The sequence below is a fragment of the Diceros bicornis genome (assembly GCF_020826845.1).
Source record: "Diceros bicornis minor isolate mBicDic1 chromosome 32 unlocalized genomic scaffold, mDicBic1.mat.cur SUPER_32_unloc_2, whole genome shotgun sequence".
In the NCBI taxonomy this organism is placed as follows: Eukaryota; Metazoa; Chordata; class Mammalia; order Perissodactyla; family Rhinocerotidae; genus Diceros; species Diceros bicornis.
In genome coordinates this window covers 429524-455740 of record NW_026690908.1, presented here as the reverse complement: position 1 = coordinate 455740, position 26217 = coordinate 429524, and the positions used below count along the sequence as shown (strand labels likewise).

Below are 26217 nucleotides of genomic sequence, written 5' to 3'. Positions count from 1 at the left end.
TAGTCCTCAGATTCATCCACTTCGAGATAATCACCCATCTCCAGGTGCAGCATCTGCAGGTCACCGAGGAAAGTGCCAAGATAGGGGACAACACCCTGTGACATCGGGGTGCGGGTGGGATGAGCCCTTGCTCTCAAGTCGGCCCCCTGCAGACCCTCCCCTGAAAAGTCCTCACCCTCAGCCTCCTGGCCCACCCCAGGGTTCCCACGGGGAGCAGCCTAGGACCCTTAGCAGCCTCCCCTCAATTCTTCCTCCCTTCACACCCCAAGAACACCACACTCCTCCTCCTCACCTCCCAGGGCCGGCTTCTGGCAAATCACAGGGTATGCGGTCCCTGGCCCTCCCCACAACAACCCATCCTGCACCAGCTCTTCCAGGCCCCCCTCCTGGTCACTTCTACTGGGGGATTCAGACACTGTGGCACCAGGAGGAAGGGACCTCCTCTCTTGATTTGAGGCCTCCGGCTGGGAAGGCAGAGCCCCTCCCCCACAGGCACACTCACCTGCTGCTGCTGCTGCTTCTCCTGCACTCTCTGGGGGTTGCTCTCCGGGGGGCAAACGTGGAGGGCCCCTCCTGTCAGAGTCGAGGACAGTGTCAGCGAGACCATACTCCCCTCACCCCATTTCTCTCGAGCACCACTGGCCTTTGACCCTGAACATCTGACTCGAGTGAACTGCAACCAATGCCACTCCACCCTGCAAGGTCTTGTGATTCCAGAACAAGCTCAGCTCCAACTCTCACTCTGGGTGTGAGCTCGGGCTTTTGGCCTGGCCTCCCCGAGCCTGTTTCCTCATCTAGGAAGCGTGAGAACTCCAGCTACCCCACAGGTTCTCCTGAGGACTCACTGTCGCATGACTGTCATCATTGTTCTGGCCCTCACCCCTCCGGGTGGAGCAGGCAGAAAGCTCCCACATTCTTTTCCTCCCTCTTACATCATCACCCCCATGTGAGGCCTGCACCACACAATCACCACACAATCACCATACCTCCATTTCCCTGATGGGGAGACAGAGGCCCAAACAGGGGCAGTGAGTTGTTGAGGGGCCAACAGAGGAGAGGCCGCTTGCCCCTCTCAGCCAGAGGCCCTGTTCCAACATCCTTCCCTAACCCCCAGCCCCACCACTGACAACAGTCCTGTCCCCTGAGCTCTCAAAGCTTGGCCCTGGGCCGAGCCGTGGATGGAGAGGATGGGGTGTCTTGGGAGTCTGGTTGTTGAGTGGCTCCTGCCTGCCCCAGTCCCATGGAGTGTCTGGCCCCCATGCCGGACAGAGGCAATGCCAAACCCTTCTCCTCTCCAAAGAACCACTCAGGATATTCGCCTGCACTGAACTCTTTCTTTATCCACTCAGGAACTGGACCCACAAGGTGCCACCTCTGATCAACAGGGAAGGGGGTGACAGGATGCTTTGCTTCCCCATTTACATGAAGCTCCTAATGTCCTTTCAGCAGGATCCACTAAGAATCCACCAGTTGCCTAGACGCTACTCATAAGCCACCTGGGGCCTATATCATTGCCAACCAGGCACTCAGGTGAGACTCCTGTGGTTGACTCGAGTGACTGCTCTAGGGGTCCAGGGGGGAGTCCCACAATGCACACACATCTGTCTCTGGTCCAGCTGTTCAGATCCAAGGATGAGCAGCCTGTTTGTCCACCTGGGCCAGGGGAATCCCTAGCTGTGCCCGTCCCTGGGGCAGGCAGTGTGCCCTCCCCTTGGAGACATGGTGAAGATAGAAGGAGCAGCAGGGGCCTGGCTTCCTGAGGACAGGTTTAGGCTGAGGGATAAACCCACCCAACCACCCAACAGCCTGGAAGAAGCTATATCCAGCAGGATGGACGTGAGTGGAAGCCAGAGACCTGCTGATGGCGCCAGCTCGGCAACTCGTCCTGGAACAGCCCAGCCAACACCACTGTGTCCCATGACCAAGGCCTCCTGCCCAAAAATGGCACCCCACCTGCCCATGGGCAGAACAGATCCCTCTGCTTGTTAATCTGGACAAGATAGACGGGAACGTTTCAGAGAAAGTTCAAGTGAGAAATTATCAAAACCACAGCTTGCTCAGTCCCCCTCCCCCCCTGGCCCCTCCTCTCTTTCCAGACCCCCAGCCTCCACTCTACCTTGGTCATCAGTTCTCTGTTCAAGGACACGTCTTGGTTATAGCTCTTCTTAAATTTTTGAGAGCTCTCCCTGAGGGGAAGGAAAAGAGGGAAGGATAAATTTAGGGATAATGTGAGGGGTCTAAGTGCATATCCTTTTCTTTGACAACCTGAGAGATTCAAACTACCTGGAGGAGTGCTCTCACTGAGCTCCTCTGAGCGCTAAGGTCTCGTGGGACTGGGAGGGGGCTCTCCTGTTGGTCACTGGGGTATCCATTCCCCAGCTATACAGAGCAGCTCTCTTTTGACCACTTTGAGTTTCAACTGGGCATAGAGTTCTGTTGCTATAAACACTTGAAAATCTCCAATGTGGCTCACTCCAGTACCTGGCATTTAGGGAAACCGAGTCCTGAAGCAGAACTGGTGCACTAAGGACCCCGGGAGACTTAGAGACCCACCGCTGAGGCCCAGGCCCTGTCCCCATCATTTGCTGCCTCCCAGGAGTTCCCACCTGACTGAGGGGCCAATGGCAGATATTCAGGAGATCCCCCATCCACCCTGGTCCTCCTATGGAGAGGGGCACTACCCACCAGGAAACTTCCCCCATGTGTTCTTCAAGTGGCATATGGATGTTTTCTGCAGAGCAGAGATGACAGTGCGGGGCGAGGAGAAGTTCTTCAGGATCTCGAACTCCTGGGGAAGGGAAGAGAATGAGCTGTGAGGTGGGGCGCAGGAGCCCTGCCTGCTCTAGCTTCAGTCCCCTTCTATTTAAATCTCCCCTCCTGGATTAGACAGATGTTCAGGGAGCCCCAGAAGGGCACGTTTAGGACCCAAAGTGTAACACTCACAAGGAGGAGGATTTTAGCTCAACCCAAGGAGGGAGCCACGTAGGAAGTGACCATCCCCGCACTGGGACCTGGAGTCAAGATCAGCGTGCTCCTGGCAGGAAGGACCTAGGGACTTGCAGGGGCTTAGACCACACACTGCAATCCTGGGAGCTGATAAAGGTGGAGGCAGTTCCTAAGGCTCCAGAGAGGGGCTCCACTGGGCCTGCCACAGCACACCTGGGCCACCTGGATCCAGCGCTATACCACCCTCGCCCTGTCCTGGGACATCATGCTCGGGTCCCCGAGGCAGGTGGTGATGACGAGGTTGGCCACCCTTCTGAAGTGGTCGATATTGGCCCGGACGGTGTGTGCCAGGTGCTCATTGTCGGGCTTGTTCCTCTTGCCCCAGGTGGAGCCCAGACACTGAGAGGGCACCACCTTCTGGAAGGGCTCCTGGGGAACAGGGGGAGTGTCACCCAGCATTGCCACACCCTAGCTCTGTGTCCACAGCCCACAAAGTCCCACACAGGGGTCACAATTTAGAGCTGGAGCTCAGGAAGCTCAGGATGTGGCCTGAGCCTTGTTCGAGTCCCTGGCTTTTCTTCTCTGTCACTGCAGGCACCCAGCAGAAGATGACCCAGGACCCAATACTGGCAGGGAAGGGAGAGGGGCATTTGCATCCATCCCGTCCTGGCTAACTCCAAGCTCCAGATGGTGGCTCAGCTTGGCTCATCCCAAGGGGGCATATTCCAACAACATGATCCCCCCTCTGGTCCCACTCCCCATTCTGATGCACATTCCCCTGTGGCAGCTACAACCACGGGCCTTGTCTGTCTCCCTCATAGTGAAGTACACATCAGGTGTCTAATAAGTCCTGAGGCTGTTGAGCCTCCTGAGCAGAAGGTTGGGCCATCAGGGACCTGGCTGCACACAGTGAGTTCCCCTCCCCCACTGATGTGCCAGGCCCTGCTCACCCTTCAGTCTCTTCTACCTCATGGAGCCGGCACAACCACTCTGTGCAGCAGGTCCTGTTAGTGTCCACCTCTACGGTCTGCAGGTGGACAGCAAATGTTTAGGGGTTCAGAAAGTTGCCCAGGTCGTATGGTTGGTAAGGGGTGGAGCCAGGATTCGGGCCCAGATCATAGGAGACTGGATGAGGTCTGGGGCAATGATGGCAGAAGGAAGGCCTACCCCACCCACCCTGAGAGCCCAGCTGCTCACCGCATCCATCACGGTCAACTGCTCCACCACCAGCTTAGGAGGTTGGGCTCCTACAGCAACCTACAGCAACCGTAGTTTGGGCTTCTTCTCATGCTTCTTAGCCACAGGTGGAGATGGGCTTCCCACTAGAAATGATGGTCCAGGTGACTCCAGCTCAGCAGCTCCCACTCCTGCTGCAGCCGATGTCGGCCCTTGCTCCAGCTCCAACACTGCTGATGGAGGGGACACTGGCTCCAGTGCTAGAGAGGGTGGTGTCAATGGAGCTGGAGCCAGCTCTACCTCCACCACTGCCCACTGCTCTGCTTCTGCTGCTGGCTGAAGCTCTGCATCTGGCGCTGGAGCGGGATAAAGAGAAAGGTTCACTCACATAGCTGACTTTCCATATGTCCTCCTAAATACAGGAAAGATCCCACTTCCTTTCCAGGAATAGCCAGCCTGCAGTCCCCCTTACCCTCTGGCTCTGCCTCAGTGGCCTCCAGAAGCTCACACCAGTCAAAGGAAAGAGGGTCACAGCAGCTCAGCTCTGAATCAGGCAAGGTTTCCTGCATGTACATCCCCTTTAGCTTGAAAAAGAGACAGCCCCTGACTGGTCCCACCCTAGTTCTGGTCCAACCCCATCATCTCAAGGTCCTGAGTGTGGAGGCCCTCTGCTCCTGTTCTCATCTTAGAGCAGCACTGGATGTTGTGGGTGGCCTCATGCACCTGCCCCTTGTCTAGTGAGTTGGTGGACTTGAAACCATTGGGCAGCTACTCGATGACCTCCTGAGTGGAGTTCTGCAAAGACTGCCTGGGAGCTGGGCCAGAGGGAATCAGGGGCTGCCTGCACACTGCCACTGTGGTCAACCCCCAAGAGAAAGTCTGCTCCTCAGTTCAGGCACAGAGGGCATCCTGGCAAAGAACTCTGGTCAGGAAGGGAAGGAGATGAAACCTCTAGGGCTCAGTAACATACGAGTTGAGCAGCTCACCTTCTCATGCTGCCAGCCATGACTGGGTATGAACATGACAGACCCACCAGACTTCCGACACCTAACAACCAGCTCCTGCCCAGGAATGGCCTGCCCCACATACCCTGCCTTCCCCACACCACACAGACACACAAACACACACAAACACACGATGAGGGGCCTGGATTTTGGGGTTGATCAGGTGAGATCACCGTTGTGTCCTGGTCTGCACTAACCTTTCCTGGGCTGCCCCATGTTACCCTTCACTGCCTCCTGTCAGACACCCAGAGGCGTCAGGGATGAGGGCTGAGCCAATGTAGGCAACAATCAAAAAGATTCTTTTTCTGGGATTTTTTGAGCCCAGATCCTGCAAAAGTTGGGATACAACAACAAAACATTTTTGCCTCTTGACTGTCTCCCGTCAAGTGAGCTGGATGGGGGACTGTGGGTGCCTGGTTACCAGAGTTCAAAGATCTGTTGAGGCCTAGGGCCAAGGAGATGGGGTCATTTTTCAAGATTCCTATAACTGGACCCCTTACCTCAATCAGATTTCTCCAGAGCTGCCCCCTGAGCCCGGGCTGCTCACCCTCCTCTCTCATGTCACTTCCTGAACTGTACACAAGGAGCCTACACAGCCCTAGCCCCAGCTCCCTAGAAACCTAACTCAGGTCCTTGCTTTGAGGAGACAGAGATGAATGCAGACATCCTTTAACTTACCAGTTCTTCATCCTGGGATAGTCCCTGTGCCTCTCAGGTCCTCCCCAGTCTCCAAACCTACACCAGGGGGATCAGGCTAGAATCTACTTCCTAGGGACCTCACCTGGTGTACATGAGATAATATCTATTACCCCTGTGGGCTGGTGTCACATGTACATAAGGCACAAAATTAGAGATGGAAGAATAACAAGAAGGGGTGACAGGTAGCACAGAACACCACTCAAAACAGGCCTGGGTTCTAGCAATGTGATATTGGAACAGTCACTCCCAACTTGGCCTCACTTTCAGGTCAGCATCATGAAGGGGTTGAAACTAATGGAAATTTAGATACTGCCATCCTGTGGCATTAAACCATTCAATTGTTTACTGTTTTATGGAGAATGAGACCCAAGTGCCTCATCTTGGCCTATGAGGTGGGCAGCCTCCACAGTGGTACCCAGTAAGCCCCACTCATGGTATAGCCATCCCCGTGGAACCACTAAGTAGTTAGTAACTGGCTTCTGAACATAATAACAGCCAAAGTGATGGGATGTCTTGTCTAAATTTTAACTACACAAGTCTCTCACTTCCTCTTACTCTGTCTTTCATGTTTCATCTCTCTCTCTCTCTCTGTCGAATCCTTGTAACTGAGGAATCAAATACCAGTGTTTTGGGACTGCCCAATGTGGAGGCCTATAGAGGAGAAAAGCACGGGTGTGCCCAGGCCAACAGACAGAAAGAAACTTAAACTCTCAGTCCAAACTGAACCCTGAAGTCTGAGAGTGAACTTTGGGGCTAGTCGTCCCCCAGTTGAGCCTCAGTTGAGGCCACAGCACCAACCTGTTCAACTCACTGAGGCAGAGGCACCAAGCTGAAACGTGCCTGATTGCTGATCCACACAAATTGTGAGATAGTCAACATTTGTAGTTTTGAAATGCAAGGTTGGGGCAATGAAGTCAGAGAGGGAAAGGTAGCTGACACAGCCTACCGGGCCCTGGCCCTACCTTCCACCCCAGCTCCTGTTCTCTCCTCCCAGCCTCCCTCCAGCTGCACTGGCCACATTTCTAACCTCCTCTGGCCAAACTCACTTCTGCCTGTGAGACTCAGGACCAGTGGTGCCATCTCCCTGACACACTGCTCCCAGACCCCTGAAGGGCTGGCTCCCTCTTGTCATTCTGGTCCCAGAAAACGTCACCCCAGTGAGGCCTTTCAGACCCTCCTACCCAGTGATGCCCAGCCCTCCCTCACAGCCCCCTGATGTGTTTCTCTACAGCACTTGCTCTTTTCTTGCTCCTGTCTTTGCTTTTGTCCATTTCCCCTCTAGGCTGTGAGCTCCTGGCAGGCAGGGACCACTTGGTCATTTTCATCCTGCACTTTGGCCCACCAGGGCACCTGGCACAGGGTGAGTGCTCAGTGCACAGCTGCTGAATGAGTACATGGGAAGATCTTGCACCCCTCTCCCTGCTTCTGACCAACTGTGATTGTGGAGATGAACACTAGAAATAGGAGGTACAAGTTGTTTCTGAGGCAGAGGGACAGCCAGAAAGACCTCTGCTTGACTCTTCTCTGCTCCAGGAGGTCAAGAAAAGTTCAGTGGACACCGTGTAAATTCCGGGTTTACAGGAGAAGGAAAGGACTTGATGTATATGTATATTATGTAATGGTTACCAAAATAAGTTTAGTTAACATCAATCACCAAGCAAACATAAAAGATTTTTTCCTGGTGATGAGAAGTTTTAGGATCTACTTTCTTAGCAACTTTCAAATGTACCACATAGCAATGTTAACTTGCATAGTGCTGTATATCAAGTATATCTCAATACAACTGAAAAAAATAAAAACAAAATCTAACTTGCCACCACTGACACAAGAGGCTGCCCGCCCCCTGGTGGCCAGCACTAGCACTGCAGCCCTCACCAAAACTCCACCAAACAGAAAGGAACCATTCTTCAGATGTCCTCAAGGCAGAGGCTCTCCAGGGTCCCAGAGGTAAAGGAGCAGGACCTGTCGGCTTCGAGAGAGTGGGGTGAATCTTGGGAGCCTACCTTTCCCCCCATCTTGCTGTCCCCCACCAGGTGTCTTCTTCATTCCTGAGGCATCCAACCTCAACCAGGACAATGACTCCCCCCTGCCTCCAGATGAGGACCCCGAGGATCCAACAAGAACTGGTCTTCTCCCTCATCTCTAGACTTGGTGTCTAGTGCTCTGGCATCTTCTTCCTTATCTCCAGTTCTCATCCACCTATGCCCCCATGTCTCCTCAGTTCTAAATGATCTCAAGTGGGTGGAAAGCATCTTCTCAACATCTCAGAGCACAGTAGGTCATGAACAGAGAACCTAGTCCAACAGACACATTGCGAGTGCATGGAACACTTGGAGTCACCTGCTGGATGCACTCCGTTTTATACAGGAGGACCCTCACTGAGGTATTCTCTCCTGTTCCCAATGCCTACACAAGGGGAGGATGGACTCATCACAGTTCTGGGTGCCCACAGAGGTGGACTGCAGGATCCCAGTCCTGTGCTCCCCAGGCTGGGCCAAGGATGGGTCTGGAACAGACAGATAGGCAGAAACCTAGGAACCTTAGGGATTCCTCTGCCCATCTCTGGGCATGTATCTAGGAGAATGAATGCCATGGTCCCCTGGGAGAGCTGCCTCCCATCTCTCTCCCTCCTGCCTCTTGTCACTTCCTCCGGGTCAGCTCTTTCTTGACTGCACCTCCATGGCCCCCACATGAGAATTCAGTGTGAGTGGGGGTGCCTATGCACATGCTATGATGAGGAGAGGAAAATGATCTCATATGGAGAGGGGTGGGCAGCAATCCTCTAAGATCTTAATGCCTCTCATTGCCAAAGGAGACCTGAGGGAAGGAGCGGAGCCTTGGCCAAGGAAGCTGGAGCTCTGTCTAGTCTTTGGGACCCAGACTACCTCCTGTGGTCTGGGCCAGTACTTGCCTCTTTCTGGGCTAGTTTCCCAACTGTACAGTGAGGGGTAAGATGTGCAACAGCACAAGCATGTGCTCGACCAGGACAAGTCATCAAGCCCCATAGATACATTAAGTATGTTTTAAGTGTATTGAAGACATTAATATTGCTGTGCAATCATCACCACGATCCATCTTTAGAAGTCTTTTCATCCTACAAAACTGAAACTCTATACCCATTCATGAATAACCCCCCATTCCTCCTCCTCCCAGCCCCTGGCAAACACCATTCTACTTTCTGTCTCTCTGAATCTAGCGATTTCAGCAACCTCATAGAAGGGAAATCACACAAGGTTGTATTTTTGTGACTGGCTTATTTCATTTAGAGTAATATCCTGAAGATTCATCCATGGTGTGCCATATCTTAGACTTTCCTTCCTTTGTTAAGGATGAATAATATGCCATTTTATGTATATACCACATTTTGCATATCCATACATCCCTGGACAGATAGCCTAGCCGGGCCCAAAACCAAGCCCAAAATAAAATGGGGCCCCAACCCGACTTTTATCAACGGTCCCCTGGAGACTACTTTCTTAAGCCACGTTCCATATATTTACTAAGGATCTAGTATTGGGCCATGAGTTCTTTTTCAGAAACTCCGTTTTTCCTCCTTGAGCAAGTTTCAACTGGTTTGAACCAGTGAGACCACAAGACGGCTGGCAAGACTCAAACCAACACTGCTGTTTGAGTCAAGTGACTGGAGGATGACGTAGGGGACCAAGAACTCAGCTGCCAATCATGTTAAGGACACTGCCTTTTGAACGTGGGATGTATGACAGAACATGAACATCTACTTGTGCAAAATGCGTAGGACTGCCCCCAACCTCCCACACCCACTCCTTTGCCCTTAAAAAGCCCTTTCAACTTCCCATTGGGGAGAAGGATTTAACCTTTGGCTCCTGTCTCCCTGCTGGCCAACCTCGTAATAAAGCTTTTTCCCTTCTACAAGAGCGGTATCTCATGGTTGGCTTAAGGGGTGCATTGGGCAGCGAGCCCTTCCTCGGTTATGATACTTGGGTGGCTTCTATGTTTTATCTATTATGAATACTGATGCTATGAATATGGGTGTTGAAATATGTTTTGAAGAATATGCTTTCAACTCTTTTGGGGCGTATATACCCAGAATTGAAATTGCTGGGTCCTATATAATTATATTTTTAATTTTTTTTTAGGAATTGCTATACTGATTTCTACAGCAACTATATATTTTATCTTCCCAAGACAGTGCACAAGGGTTCCAACTTCTCCACATCTTGACCAACACTGGTTCTATTCTTTTTCTTCTTCTTCTTCTTTTTTTTTTTGGATGCCATCTTTTTTTTTTTTTTTTGATCGATGAATGTGAGGTGGTCTCTCACTGTATTTCTGATTTGCATTTCCCTAATGATTAGTGATGATGAGCGTCTTTTTATATGCTTATTGGTTATTTGCAGATCTTCTTTGAGGAAACGTCTACTCATGTACTTTGTTCAAATTTGATTTGGGTTGTTTGATTTTTGTTGTTGAGTTTAGGAGTTCTCTATCTATTCTGGATATTAAGCCCTTGTCAGACACATGGTTTGCAAATATGGTCGCCCATCCTGTGAGTTGTGCTTTTACTGTTGATAATGTCTTTTGAGATACAAAACTTTTTAATATCTATGAAGTCCAGCATGTGTATTTTCTTATTTTATTGGCTGCTCCTTGGGGGTCATATCCTTGAAATCATTACCAAATCCTATCTTGTAAAGTTTTGTCTTATGTTTTCTTCTAAGAGTATTATAGTTTTAGCTCTTACATTTAGGTCTTTGATCTATTGGGAATTAAGCTTTGTATATGGTGTTAGGTAAGGGTCCAAGTTGATTCTTTTGCATGTAGATATCCACATTTTCCAGCACAACTTGTTGAAAAGGCTTTTCTCCTTTGAATAATCTTGGCACCCTTGTCAAACATCGTTTGATCACATGAGTGAGGGTTAATTTCTGGGCTCTCAATTCTGTTTCCATTGGTCAATATGTCTGACTTTATGCTATGACAATGCAGTTTTGATACTGTAGATTTGTAGTAAGTTTTCAATCAGGAAGAATCAGTCCTCCAACTTAGTACCTTCTTTCAAGATTATTTTTGGTATCTGGGCTTACTTGAGATTCCATAAGAATTTTAGGATGGGTTTTTTTCTATTTCAGCACAAAACGTCCTTGGGATTTTGGTAAGGACTGCACTGGATTTGTTGATCTCTTTGGATAATGTTGACATCGTCACAATAAGGAGTCTTCCAATCCATGGTGATGGGATGTCTTTCATTTCTAGCAGTGCCGGGTGGTTGTTCAGGTTGAGGGGGCGGCACTCCTAGAGGTAGTCGTGCAGAAACCCACAATTCCTCCTCACTGTGCCTTCACCATTTCCTTAGAACTCATCGACCATCAACAGAAGAGAAAATGCATGTAAAATGCATGTGGGAAATTTGCAAGGACTGGGTGTGCCAGTCAGTGCGCACCCAGGATCCGACCCTGGGCCCCCAGTAGCGGAGCATGCGCACTTAACCGCTAAGCCACTGGGCAGGCCCTGGTGTCTTGTTTTAAACACATGACTTCTGTTGGTCCTTGATTTCCCCAGTTACACCCCAGCTGTCCTTTCACTGACCATTGTTGGTCACACACCCACTGCACCTGCCTCCAATCCTTCCCCTTCAACACCGTAATCTCACACACAGCTCCTCCCGACACTATCATGGCATCTCCCACCACACGTCCCCTATACCTTCCATACAGCCATCAAGATGCTTCACAAACACCATCACCATTTATGTCCAGTGGGCTGAGAGGGCTGCCCGTGCACTGGGAATCAGGAGTCACAGGGTCTGTCACTTGGCCTCCAATCACCTACTGTACCCCAGATGAAGGGCTTACCCTGCGGAGACACTCACTAGTAGCCAACTCCATCGAACAACAACATCTTTGCCCCAGGCTTCCCTCAAAATTATCCCCGCACTTTCTGCCCCAACTGCTCCTTGAGGGGTCATTTTGGGGCAGCCTTTGAGGCCACCTTGGTGATTTTGTGCCCAGGCCCAGACAGCTCTTGGCCCACAAACACTTTAACCATAACCTCTGAAATCATATAGCACAGGTAACCAGTGAATGGGTGCAAATTACTGGTTTTACCTCAAGACACCTAAGGAATATTTCACACCAGGAGCATCCACTTTTGGGTTTTACTGTGGGCTGATATCACAAGGCTCTCATCCAGTGAGCTTCTCTCTTCCCCAACCCCGTGAACAGCTTTCTCCAGGCTATATTGTGTAATGCATTATTGTCTCTCTCTCAGCCTGCTTCTCTCATTTCGCAGGTCCTTTGAGTTTCCTGCTCTGACTAGCTACCATCAACCCATAGAAACAATGTCAGTCCTATAGCACTGGGTGTTCAGTTCTACTAGGATTGACTGACTGGACTGGGCACAGGTGTGGTGGCCCTACCCACACAAAATCAGGAAACTGAGGCAACTAAGAGGTATCAACAACCTTAACACAACATGGACAACAACTCCATAAGAACATATCCTAGCCCTTGAACAACAGTCTCATGAGTCTCTCGCCTAAATGGTTTTAGAAAATGGCCTGGCCCTAGACTGTCTATACTGGCCAAGGAAGGAGGGGTTGGTGCCTTTCCTAGAACCACTTGCTGAGTGTACATCAACAGAGAAGTTCAAACCTACCTCCACCAAATGGCCCAAGAGGTTAAAATATTGCATAATATTACCCAAATCTTTGAATAGATACCAAAGGTCCCCGAGATCACTGACCTATTTTCATGGCTGGTCTCTCCATGTTGTGGACAATGGAAATGGACTGGATTTTAAATTGTTGCCTGTATAATCATAGGATTTCTTACTATAGCCCTCGTCGGATGTTCACTCTCTTGGCTACAACCTGCCATACTCCTAATAACTCCATTAATTACACTTATTAAATATACTAACCAACTTAAAATTAACCAATACCCTGATTAACTTTAAAAATTCAAAATTTTTATGTGGAAAATCTGCTTAACATAGAATACACCGTTTTAAGCATTTCAAAGTATACATTTCTGTGGCTTTTAGCACAATGATTATGTCGTGTGGCTATCACCACTATTTAATTCCAGAACATTTTCAACGCCCCCAAACAAACCCATACTCATTCACAATCTATTTTCTGCTAACCCAAACCCATGGAAACAACTCATCTGTTTTCTCCCCCTATGGATTTCCCTATTCTGGACAGTTCATTCAAATGGCATCAAGTTATCTATTGCCTTTGTGGATGGCTTCAGTGAGCACACATGTTTCAAGGTTCACCCATGGCCTAGTATGTAGCAGTACTTAATTCCTTTTTTTTGGCTTATAATATCCTATATTATGAATAGGCCACATTTGGTTTATGCAGTGATAACTGGATAGAAATTTGGGTTTGTTTCACTTTTGGACCATTGTGAACACTGTTGCTTTGAATGTCTATGGGCAAGTTTGCTCTTTTGGACATATCTACCATGGGCCTCTCCAGGTCAATGGTAATTCTAGGTTTAAGATTTTAGAAAATGCCAAGTTGTTTTCTGCAGTGGCTGCATCATTTTACTTTCCCACCAGTAATGTATGTGGGTTTCCCTTTCTCCACATCTTTACCAACACTTGTTATTTTCCATTATGTTGAATATAGCCTTCATTTTGATCATGAAATAGTATCACATTGTGCTTTGAATTTGCATTTTCCTAATAATTAATGATACTGAGCAACTATCTTGTGCTTATTGGCCATCTATGTATTTCCTATTCCAGTTGCTTACCCCGTTTCATTGACTTGTCTTTTATAATTGAGTTCTAAGAGATCTTTATATATTCTCAAAATAAGAGCCTTCTCACTTATATAAGTTGCAAATAGTAGGAGACATCAAAGACCCACATTTAACAACGGATAGAATATCCAGACAGAAAACAGGAAATAGCAGACATGAAAACATTAAATACTAAATGGAGCTATCAGACACACACAGAACATTTTGCTGGACAGCAACAAAATGCACACTCTTCTCATGGGCACACAGAATATTTTCCAGAACAGATCACGTGTTAGGTCACAAAACAAGTCTTAACAAGATTAAGAAGACTGAAATAATACCAGGTAACTTTTCTAAACACAGTGGCATGAAACCAGAAGTCAATAACAGAAGGAAAACTGGAACATTCGTAATACGTGGAAGTTCAACAAAAACGCTTAAACTTAAAAGTAGATCGGGGGCTGACAGGTGCTGTAGCGGTTAAGTGCATGTGCTTCGCTGCTGGTGGCCCGGGTTCGGATCCTGGGCATGCACCGATGCATGCTTTTCAGGCCATGTTGTAGTGGCATCTCACATAAAGTGGAGGAAGATGGGCAAGGATGATAGCTCTGGGCCGGTCTTCCTCAGCAAAAAGAGGAGGATTGGCATGGATGTTAGCTCAGGGCTCATCTTCCTCACACACAAAAAAGGTAGATCAAAGAAAAAATCAAAAGGGAAATTAGAAAATAGCTCAAAACATACAAAAAGAAACAATAGGGGCCGGTCCGGTGGCGCAAGTGGTTAAGTGTGTGTGCTCCACTGTGGCGGCCCGTGGTTCGCCGGCTCAGATCCCGGGTGTGCACCGACACACCGTTTGGCAAGCTATGCTGTGGCAGCATCCCATATAAAGTGGAGGAAGATGGGCATGGATGTTAGCCCAGGGCCAGTCTTCCTCAGCAAAAAAAAAATAAAATAAAATAAAAGAGGATTGGCAGATGTGAGCACAGGGCCAATCTTCCTCAGCAAAAAAAAAAAAAAAAAGAAAGAAAGAAAGAAAGAAAGAAACAATAAACACACCAAAACTTCTAGGATGCAGAAAAAGTAGTAGTAAGAGGACAGTTTATAGTGATAAACTTGTACATTATAAGAGAAGAAAGATGTCAAAGAAACAACCTGACTTACAACACGCAGCATTAACAAAAGAAAAAAATGAAACCCAAAGTTAGCAGAAGGACGGAAGTCACCAAGAGGAGAGTGGAAAAAAATTGAAAGACAGTATGGAAGATCAATAAAAGTAAAAGTAGAGTTTTGGAAAAAATAAAATTGAGAAACCCTTAGATAAAATATCTAGGAAAACAAAGATAGATGACTCAAACTAAATCAGAAATGAAAAAGGAGGCATTACAACTGATGCTTCAGAAAGAAAAAGATCAGAAGAGACTATTCTGAACTAGTGTACACTCATAAATTGGGTAACCTAGACAAAATAGATAAATTCCTAGAAACAACCTATGAAAGCTGAATCATGAAGAAATAGAAATCTTGAACAGACCAGTAACAAATAAGCAGACTGAATCAGTAATCAAACACCTCCCAACAAGAAGGGACTTCTCCACTCTGCCTGACCTTAGCCAGCGTGCCCCAGCGCCAGGCTGACTCCCGTGGACCTAGCTGGCTCCCTGCAGGCTTCTGCAAATCCAGGCCCCTGGCTCACCCTGGAGCATGCCAGCTCTGGTGGCCTCAAGCAGCATCCTTGACACCAGGCTCCCACCAGGCTCCTGGGAACCCAGGCCCCCATCTCAGCCTAGGAGCTGCCATCTTCAACAGCCCAAGGTGGCTCTTGTGACCACAAGTGGTGTCCTTGGCACCAGGCTCCTGGTGGGCTCTGGTGAATCCAGACCCTGGCTCACCCAAGTTCCTGCCACTACAGGCAGCCACAGGCAACACTCAGCCACAGGCAGCTTTTGTACCAGGGCACCCAGTAGGCTCCCACACCCCCAAGACCCCAAGTCACTCCAGCACTTGCTGGCTCCAGCAACCCCAGGTAAACTCCATGGCACCAGGCTCCCCAAGAGCTGCTGGGGAACTCAGGCCCATGGCTCACCACACCACCTGCCAGTTCCAGGAGCCATAGACAGCTCTCATGGAACCAGGCCCCTGGCAGGCTCCCACAAAATCAGGCCCCCAGTTTACCCAGGTGCTTGCTGACTCAGGCGGCCCCAGGCAGCTCCCATGGCACCAGGCACCGGCTGGTTCCCATGAACCCAGGCTTCCATCTTGACCCAGTGCCTGCTGGCTTCTGCAGCCTCAGGCAGCTCCTGTGGCCCCAGGATCCCAGCAGGCTCCCAGGAATCCAGACTTCTGGCCTACCCCAGCACAAGCTGTCTCTCGTGGTGCCAGGCTCCTGGCAGTCTCCCATGAACCAAGGCTCTCAGCTCATCCCAGCACTGGCGAACTCTCATGGCCCTGGATGACTCCTGTGGCTACAGGCTCTCAATGAGGACCTGCCAAACCAGGCTCCAGTGGGGCTACTCATGAACTCAGGGTCCCAGATGTGCCCAGGGCCAGACACAATACCATAGACCCAAGCTTTCCACTCGCCCCAGTACCAGGCTGCCCAAGGACTCCAGCAGCAAGCCTGCACCTGGACACTACCAGATGGCCTACACAGGACCCCTAGATGGGATGACTGTGAAGGCTTTGGTTTGCTAAAGCCAGTCTGTAAAGAGTGGAAGAGGTGCCTACTTCCTCAAATTTGCAGACACCAATGGAAGGCCACAAGGATCATGAATAATCAAAAACCCATCACACCCCCAAAGAAAAAGAATAAAACTTCAATGACTGACCAAGCTATGGAGATATAGGAACTATGTGACAAAGACTTCAGAACAACCCTCTTTGAGAAAATCATAAAACTCTAAGGAAACATAGATAGACTACTAAATGAAATAAGGAAACAGTGCATGAACAAGTGAGAAATTCACTATAGAAACAGAAATCATTAAGGAAAAACAAACAGAAATCCTAGAGTTGAAGAACACAATGTGTGAACTGAAGAATTCAATAGAGAGCTTCTAGATCAGATTCAACTATAACAAGAAATAATTAGTGAACAAGGAGATGTGTCATTTGTAATCATCCAGTCAAAGAAGCAAAAAGAAAAATGGGAATGGATAGGAATGGGGAAAGGCAGTGTGAATTATGGGATACCATGAAAAGAAATAGATAAGCATTATTAAAGTACCAGAGGAGAAGACAGGGATAAAGGAAAAGAGTGTTTACTTAAACAAAATAGCAGCTGACACCTTCCCAAATCTGGAGAGAGATTTACACATCCAAGGTCCTGAAGCCAATCTGTCAACCTAAAATTTCAAACTAAAACTTTCTTCTCCAAGACACATTATAACAAAACTATCTGAACTCAAAAAAAGGATCAAACAACATGATCAAGTTCAACATGATGCAAATCAATGAATGTGATACACCACATTAATAGAATGAAAGATAAAAATCACAAAATAATCTCAATCGATGCAGAAAAAGCAGTTTGACAAAATTCAACAGCCATTCATGATAAAAATTCTTAATAAAGGGTTACAGAAAGAACATACCTGAACATAATAAAAGGTTTACATGACAAAACCCACAGCTAACATCATATTGAACAGTGAAAGGTTGAAAGCTTTCTTGCTAAGACAAAGAACAAGACAAGGGTGCCCAGTCTCAACACCACTCTTCAACATACTGCTGCAAGTCTCACCCAGAGACATTTGGCAACGAAAAGAAATAAAATACATCTAAATTGGAAATGAAGAATCAAAGTGGTCTCTGTTTGCAGATGATATGATTTTATATAGAGAAATACGTAAGGACTCCCCCCCAAACTTTTAGGACTAATAAACGAATTCACTCAAGCTGCAGGAGACAAAATCAACATGTAGAAATCTGTTGCCTTTCTGTACACTCACAATGAACTATCTAAAAAAGATATAAAGAAAAAAATCCTATTTACAATAGCATCAAAAACAGTAAAATACTCATAAATAAATTTAACCAAGAAGGTGAAAGATCTAGACACTGACAACTATAAGACATTGATGAAAGAAATCAAAGACACAGAGAAATGAAAAGATATCTTATGTTCATGGATCAGAAGAATTAATATTGTTAAAATGTCCATGCTACCCAATGCCATCTCAAGATTCAATGCAATTCTTAGTAAAACTCCCATGACATTTTTCACAGAAATGGGACAAACAATCCTAATACTCATATGGATCCACAAAAGACCTCCAATAACGAAAACAACCCTGAGAAAGAAAAAGCTGAAGGCATCACATTCCTGATTTCAAATTTTATTACAAATCTATAGTAATAAAAACGGTAATGATACAGGTGTAAAAAGAGACACATAGACCATTAGAACAGAATCAAAGGCCCAGAAATAAAACCACACACATACACTTTGCTAAAAGTTGATGAGTCAGCTAAGAAGACTCCATGGGGAACAGATAGTTTCTACAATAAATGGTGTTGGGAAAACTGGATAACCACATGCAGAAAACTGAAATTGGACCCCTATTTTACAACACTCTAAAAGTAATCCCAGGGCCGGCCCCGTGGCTTAGCGGTTAAGTGCATGAGCTCCGCTGCTGGCGTCCCGGGTTCGGATCCCTGGCCCGCACTGATGCACCGCTTCTCTGGCCATGCTGAGGCTGTGTCCCACATACAGAAACTAGAAGGATTTCTCTGTGCAGCTATGACACAACTATCTACTGGGGCTTTGGGGGAAAAATAAATAAATAAATAAATAAATAAATAAATAATTAAAAAAATAAATAAATAAATAAAAGTAATCCCAAATTGAATTAAAGACCTAAATGCAAGACACTAAATATAAAACAACTAGAAGAAAATATAGAGAAAACAGCCCCAAGAAACTCATCTTGACAATGATTTTCTTGGATATAACATCAAAAGTGCAAACAACAAATGTAAAACTTAACAAGTGGGATGACATCAATCTAAAAATTTTCTGCACAGCAAATAAAATAATTGGCAAATTAAGGGGTTAATATCCACAGTATATAAGAAACTCTTACAACTCAACAACAAAGAAACCAACAAAACAATATGAAAATGGTCAAAGGACCTGAATAGTTACTTTTCCAAAGAAGACATAAAAATGGTTAACAGGTACATGAGAAGATGCTCGTAATCACTCATCATCAGGGAAATAAAATCAAAACTACAATGAGATATTACCTCACATCTGCTAGAATGGTTATTTTCAAAGAGACAACAGACAACAAGTGTTGGCGAGGCTGTGTAGAAAAGAGAACGCTGTGCACTGTTGGTATGAATGTAAATTCCTACAGTCACTATGGAAAAAATTTGGAATTTTCTCAAAAAATAAAAATAGAAATACTATATAAATGAGCAATTCCCCTTCTGCTTGTATATGCAAAGGAAATGAAGTCACTATTCTGAAGAGATATCTGCACCCCTATGTTCATTTCAGCATTAATCACAAACTGAGGACGTGGACACAATCCATGTGTCCATCAATGGATAAATAGATAAAGAAAATGTCAGACATATGTATATATACATGAAATATATAATGGAATATTATTTAGCCATGCAAGAGAATGAAATCCTGCATTTTGTAACAACACAGATGGAACTTGAGGCATTACGCTAAGTGATATAAGTCAGACAGACAAAGACAAATACTATATATTCTCACCCATATGTGAAATCTAAAAAAGCCCAACTCAAAGGAATAGAGGCTAGAATTGTGTTTGCCAGGACCTTGGGCTTGGGGGAAACGGGGAGAGGTAAGTCAAAGTGCACAAATTTCTAGCTGTAAAATGAATAAGCTTTGGGGATCTAATGTACAACATGGTGACCATAATTAACAATAATATATTATAGACTTGAAAGTTGTTAAGAGAGTAGATCTTAAAAGTGATCGCTAGAAAAAACAAGTTAATTATGTGAGGGAATGGAGGTGCTAACTCACTGTATTGTGGTAATTCTTTCAGAAATCATCATCTTGAACACCTAAAACTTACATGTGTTATATGTCACTAATATTTCAAGAAATATAAAAAAAAAATCTCTCAACAAATTAAAACCCAGGACCATATGACTGCAGTGGTGAATTCTACCATACATATAAAGAAGTTTTAAAAAGAAGCCTTCTTACACTCTGTCAAATATTGAAAAAGAGAGAATACTTCCAAACTCATTTTACGACGCCAGAATTACCCTGATACCAACACTAGACAAGGACACTAAAAGAAAATAAAATTACAGACCATTACCCCTGATGAACATAGATACAAAAATCCTCAACAAAATACTAACAAATTGAATTCAACAGCGTATTAAAAGAATTATACACTACCACCAAGTGAAATTTATTCCTGATATACAAGGGTAGATTAACACACAAAAATCGATCAATGTAATATGCAACATCAAGAAAATGAAGGGGAAAAAACAGGACCATCACGATTGATGGACAAAAACCTGTTGACAAAATTCAACACCCTTTCATGATAAAACACTTGAGAAACAAGGAATAGGAGGAAAAACACACAGGAAACACAAAACTCAGTGTTGGAAGACTGAAAGCTTTTCCTGAAAGAGCTAAGATCAGGAACAAGGCAAGGATGCCCACTTTCACCACTTCTATTCAACACAGTACTGAAGTTCAAGCCAGAACCATGAGGCAATAAAAATAAATAAATAAAAGTCATCCAAATTGGAAAGAAAGAAGTAAAACAGTCTCTGTTTGACGATGATATCATCTCATATGTAGAAAATCGGAAAGACTCCACAAAAAGGCGTTTGATCTAACAGAGAATTCAGGAAAGTAGCAGGATACAAAGTCAATACACAAAAATTAGTTGCATTTCTATACATGAACCGGGAGCTCTCTGAAAAGGAAATTACAAAAACAATTCATTTATATCAGAAAGAATAACATGCTTAGGAATTAGCTTAACCAAGGAGGTGAAAGGCTTGCACCATAAAAACTACGAAACATTTCAGAAAGAAATTTAAGAAGACATACATAAATGGACAGATATCCCATATTCATGGATTGGAAGGTTTAGTATTGTTAAAGTGTCAATATTACCCAAAGCAGTCTACCGATTCAATGTAATCCCTATCCAAATCCTAATGATGTTTTTTGCAGAAATAGAAAAACCCGTCCTAAAATTCACATGGAATCTCAAGGGACTCAGAATAGCCAAAACAATCCTGAAAAAGAAGAACAAAACTGGAGGACTCACACTTCCTGATTTCAAAACTTACTACAAAGCCACAGTAATCAACAGTATGGTATTGGCATAAAGGCAGACATAGAGACCAATGGCATAGAATAGCTAGCCCAGAAACAAACCCTCACATATATGGTCAAGTGATTTTTGACAAGGGTGCCAAGATAGTGCAATGGAGAAAGGTTTCTTGTCAACAAATGGTACTGGGAAAACTGGATATCTGCATGCAAAAGAATGAACTTGGACCCTCATCCAACACCATATACAAAAATTAACTCAAGGATATAAATGTAAGACCTAAAATAAGAAAACTCTTAGAAGAAAACAGGACAAAATCTTTATGACACCGGACTTGCAAATGATTTCTTGGATATGACACCAAAGGCACAGGTAACGAAAGAAAAACAACGGACAACTTGGACTCCACGAAAATTTTATAAGTTGGTACATCAAGAGGCACTGTGCATAGAGTAAAAAGGCAACCCACAGAGTGGGAGAAAATATTTGCAAATCATATTTCTGACAAGAGACTGGTATCCGGAATATACAGAGATGTCTTAAAACTGAACAACTAAAAAACAAGCCAATTCAAATATGGGCAAAGGACTTGAAGAGACAGTTCTCCAAAGACTTATGAATGGCATATAAGCACATGAAAAGACGCTCAACACCACTAATCATTAGAGAAATGCAAATCAAAACCACAATGAGACACCACCTCACACCCACTAAGATGAGTGCTACAGGAAAGACAGAAAACAACATGTGTTGGACAGGATGCGGTGAAATGGGAATCCGTGTACACTGTTGATAGGAATGTAAAATGGTGCAGCCGCTATGGAAAACAGTATGAATGTTCCTCAAAAAATTGAACATAGAATTATCACATGATCCAGCAATTCCACTTCTGGATATACACCCAAAAGATCTGAAAGCAGAGCCTTGAAGAGAGATTTGTACACCCATGTTTATAGCAGTATTATTCACAATAGCTAAAACGTGGAAACAACCCCAGTGTCCACTGACACATGAATGGATACACAAATTGTAGTATATCCATACAACAGAATATTATTCAGCATTACAAAGGAAGCAAATTCTGCAATATGCTACATGTGTATTAACCTTGGGGACATTATGCTAACAGAAATAAGCCAGTCACAAAAAGAAAAATACTGTATGATTCCACTAACACGAGGAACTGAGATTAGTCAAAATCACAGAGATGGAAAGAGGAATGGTGGCTCCCAAGGGCTGGGGGAGGGGAGAAGGGAGACTTACTCTTTAATAGGTATAGAGTTTCAGATTTATAAGAGTAATGGGGATGAATGGTGGCGATGACTGTGCAACAGCGTAAATGTATTTAACGCCACTGAAGTATACACTTAAAAATGGTTAAGATGTCACGCTTTTTGTTATGTATATTTTAACTCAATATACAAAAAGAAAAAAAAAGAAATTAGCTATCAAGGCACAAAAAGACATAGTGGACTTTTAAATACATATTGTTAAGTGAAAGAACCCAACTGGAGAAGGTTATATACTCTGTTCCATAGTTTTCATATATTCCAATCACACGACATTCTAGACAAGGCAAAACCATAGAAACAGTATAAAGATCAGTGTTGCCAGAAGTTGGAAGGCAAGGGATGAAGAGGCAGAGCACAGGGAATTTAGGGCAATCCAATTCTTCTGTAGGCTCTGTCATGGTGGATACATGAGATTATGCATTTGTCAAGATCCAAGTACGTGACAGTGAGACAGTGAACCCTTATGTAAACCACTGACTTGGTTACGAACACTGTAGCAGCATCAGCTCCTCACTTGTAAGGAATGAACCGCACTAACACAGGTGGTCATGCAAGATGTTAACAGTAGGGGAAACTGTAGGGGAGGAGGGAGAAACGCTTTGCACTGTCTGCTGAATTTCTCTGTCCAACTAAAACTTTCCTAAAAACAATCTATTAATTAAAAACTAATCAATGCAAGGTAGGGAGTGAGTAGAAATATGGAGGAAACAAGAATATCAGAATATTAATGTGTTGGAGCTGGGTAATAGGGACATGGGGGGCTATCACACTTTTCTGTTTAATTTGTGTATGTTAAAGGTTTTCCACAATAAAACATTTTTAAAGCTCCAGGTTAAATCTAGATTATATGTACAAAGAATCAAAGAATGTGAAGAAAACATATTTTTGAAGCAAGTACTCAAGGGGTACACTGAGGGAATGTGCAATCACACTGGAAGGTTCAGAGCTCAGTGAGCAAGGCAGGGGACAGCACAGTCAGGGAAATGACAGATAATGAACACGGAAAAATGTTCGCCCTCGCTGGTCACAGAAATGCCAATGATGGGCCCTGATAGAACTGCCAGAAGATTTACAACGTTGTGACACTCACAGTTAGAGCAGGCTCAGGGACAGTGTACCACGTCCTGTGAGAAACCCAATCATCACCGGCTTTCTGGAGGGCAAACCTCTCAAACCCTGGAACTTGCAGGCCACTGGCCCGGCTGTTCTGTTGTACAGAATCGGTCCAAAAACAAAGGTATTGGGTAAAGATGATAGACTGAATAAACACATGTAGAGCCCCCTTGACATAAAATCCCTAAAAAATGACCCAAAGATTCCTTGATTGTTGAACAAATTCATAATAGCCCTGAGAACCATCAAGAGAGCTGACATTTTGAGGAAGACATCAAAGAGAGACAGCAGCTGGTGACCGGGGATCCCAGTGGGGAGCTCCTGGTGGGCCATGGAAACCAAGCCAGAGCGCCCTCTCCCTCTCCCCCTCCTCCCCCTGCCGCTCACCTAACACCTCCTGCATCGCCCCTCCACTCCCAGCCACTGCCCACATCACACTCCAGGAACACAGGAAGAGAAGCACAGGGTGCCCTTTCCACCAGCACATCTGTCCTCTTGTTCTCTGCACCTCCCCTGGCGGTGTAGCCCAGCCCTGCATCTCCTCAGGGCCCAGCATGCTCCTCCCTGACCCTCAGCCTCCTCCTCTCCATCCGGTCCTACCTGCAGCACCTGTTAGCTCATCTCCACCTTACAAACAAAACTCTCCCTTGGACGCATGCTCCTTTTTGGCTATTGTCCACTTTCCTGACTCCCCTTCATGGCTAAACCTCTTAAGTAAAGTGTCTCATCCCTACTGCCCTCCCATGGCCCCCCTTCACCCACTCTAGACCCAGCTTCATTCCCACCCTCTCAAGGAGACTGAGGTCACCAGTGATCCCATGTGGCCAAGTCCAGCCATCTTTTCTCCATTCTGATCAGAGCTGTATCCCACCCAGCAGAGCACCCCTCCTTTCTGCAATACCCTTTTCCCCTCGTGGCTCCTGCGACTCCATGCTCCAACCTTTCAGTCTCCTTTCCTGGACCCTCTTCAGCTGCACCTCTGTAAACACTGCCTGCTCCTAGGCTGGGCCCTCATCCCTTCTACAGCTGCAGTGTCTCCAGGAGACCTCATTCAATTCCATGGTTTTAAACATCTCTGACCTCATCCTGACTCTGCAGACACACTGATGCAACTTTAACAGGATAGGTGCTGGCTCCCCAGTGTCAGCACCTAAGAAGTATTTCAGACTCGATTCCTTTCAAAATTTTACTGTCATATGAGTTCCAAAATAGCATCAAATATTTCCAAAAAGGAGGAAAAATTTGGCAACAATAAATAGTAGTGAACAAAGTAACCAATAAAACGTCTACTTGCATATAACCATCGTTGCTTGATGGGGAAAATAAGAACATAGAACTAAGTAAGATCAGACAGTCTCGAGCTGGGGAGTGGAAGGTGATGAGTTGGGAGTGTACAACACAGGAACTGATCGATTCTAAGCATTTACAGAAAGAGAGGCAGAAATCGTTGTTCCTAAAAGCTGAAAGACACCCACTAGAAGAATAGAAAAATCATGAGAAAGCCTAACAAATTAAAAATTAAATTAAATGGTAGACTCAACTTCCAATTTATTGATAATCACAATTGTAAATGGATCAAATTGCTCTATAAAAAGATGAAGGCTCTCAAGTTGAGTTAAAATATAGTTATAAAATAAAGGTATATAATATGGTTGAAAATAAGGAGATAAAGAAATAAGACTTTAAATGGGACAAAAAGGGGTTCTCTGTGTTGATAACTGTCAGAAACACATACACCTAACAATATGGTCTTGAAACATAAAGCAAAACTGGACAAACAAGAAGACACAGGCACCTCAAGAATCACAGGGAAACCTACCTTACCTCTCTTAGAAATCCAGAAGTCAACTGATACAGTAAGTTAGGAAACAGATCTGATGATGAACACAAAAAAGCTAGATCTAGACTCAGCCCAAGGGACAACAACATAAGCAACTAGTGGAGAGGAAACATTCTTCTCAAACCACAATGAAACAGTCACCACAATGGACTGTGTGCTAAGCCACAGTGAAATCTCTAAAGAGTCCAAAAAGCAGAAATCTATGTGACCATATTACCGGACCTTAAAACAATAAAAGTAAAAAATAATCACAAAATATTGGCTCCCCTCCCCCAACCTATCCACTTGAAAATATATCCAAACCCTTCTAAATCTCTCAGGTTAAAGAGGGAATCCAGACAGACAGGACAACCTCTTTAGAAATGAATAGCAATGAGAGGAGCATGAGACAAATCTATGGCGTGGGGACAAAGGAAGAGAAGAAGGGACACAGCCTCCACTGCAAGTATCAGGGAATATCAACTGTACACGAAGAAGCTGAGCACTTCCCTCCAGGAGCCAGAACAACACCACAATAAAACCAACATCAGCAGAATGAAGTGAGGATTCACAAGACAAGAACAACAATGTAGACCTGAGCAATGGAGTCAAGGGCTGACTGTCTGGAAAGACCTGTACCAGTGAGAAACCTTGCGCAATCTGACCAAAAGGAACAGACAAAGGCACCAAACTGTACCATCAGGTACAAGAAACTACAGAAACAGCTTTAACGTGATAGGAGAACATAGGGGATAACTCTGACCAGGACATCAGCGGTCCTCAACTGGAGCTGTCCTTCCCCCGGGATGCATCTGGAAACACGCAGGATGGGTTTTGTTTCTTGCTTTGTGTTTTCTTAATGGTTGTTGCCCTGGGGGTCCGGGAGGTCCTGAACAGCCTGTCATATAGAGCCGTTTCCCTCCTGAAGTGTTACTGACATCTGGGAAGACAAGCACTGATCCAGATTAAATGAACAATGTGGTAGGGAAATGTTCTCCATGGGTGTATAACAGGCAAAAGATGGTACCCTCAATACATAAGGAATATCGAGAAACCAATGTTTACAAGGACTAAACTGTAAAAGAGCAGGAAAATCAGAAATGTAGCCAATAAACACACCAACAATATTCCAACCTATTTGTA

General features: G+C 45.4%; 1 protein-coding gene across 18 annotated transcripts in view; it reads right to left on the bottom strand.

Moving 5' to 3' along the window:
• Positions 1–26217, bottom strand: part of LOC131402214 (ral-GDS-related protein-like) — a 353959-nt gene that overhangs the window by 207455 nt on the left and 120287 nt on the right. For 2 of the 18 annotated variants that reach the window (XM_058537097.1, XM_058537096.1), the window contains exons 1-2: positions 1856–2046; positions 503–573 (exon numbers count right to left, since the gene is read on the bottom strand). The exons of 8 other annotated variants lie outside the window; for them this stretch is intronic. In XM_058537097.1, the coding sequence (XP_058393080.1) occupies positions 503–573; positions 1856–1961 (177 nt within the window). In that variant the 5' untranslated portion in view covers positions 1962–2046. Of the gene's footprint in view, positions 1–34; positions 96–502; positions 574–1855; positions 2050–2116; positions 2154–4143; positions 4160–26217 lie in introns of those variants that run through there. 8 more of the 18 variants (XM_058537089.1, XR_009218410.1, XM_058537098.1 and 5 more) reach the window with 8 other exon arrangements.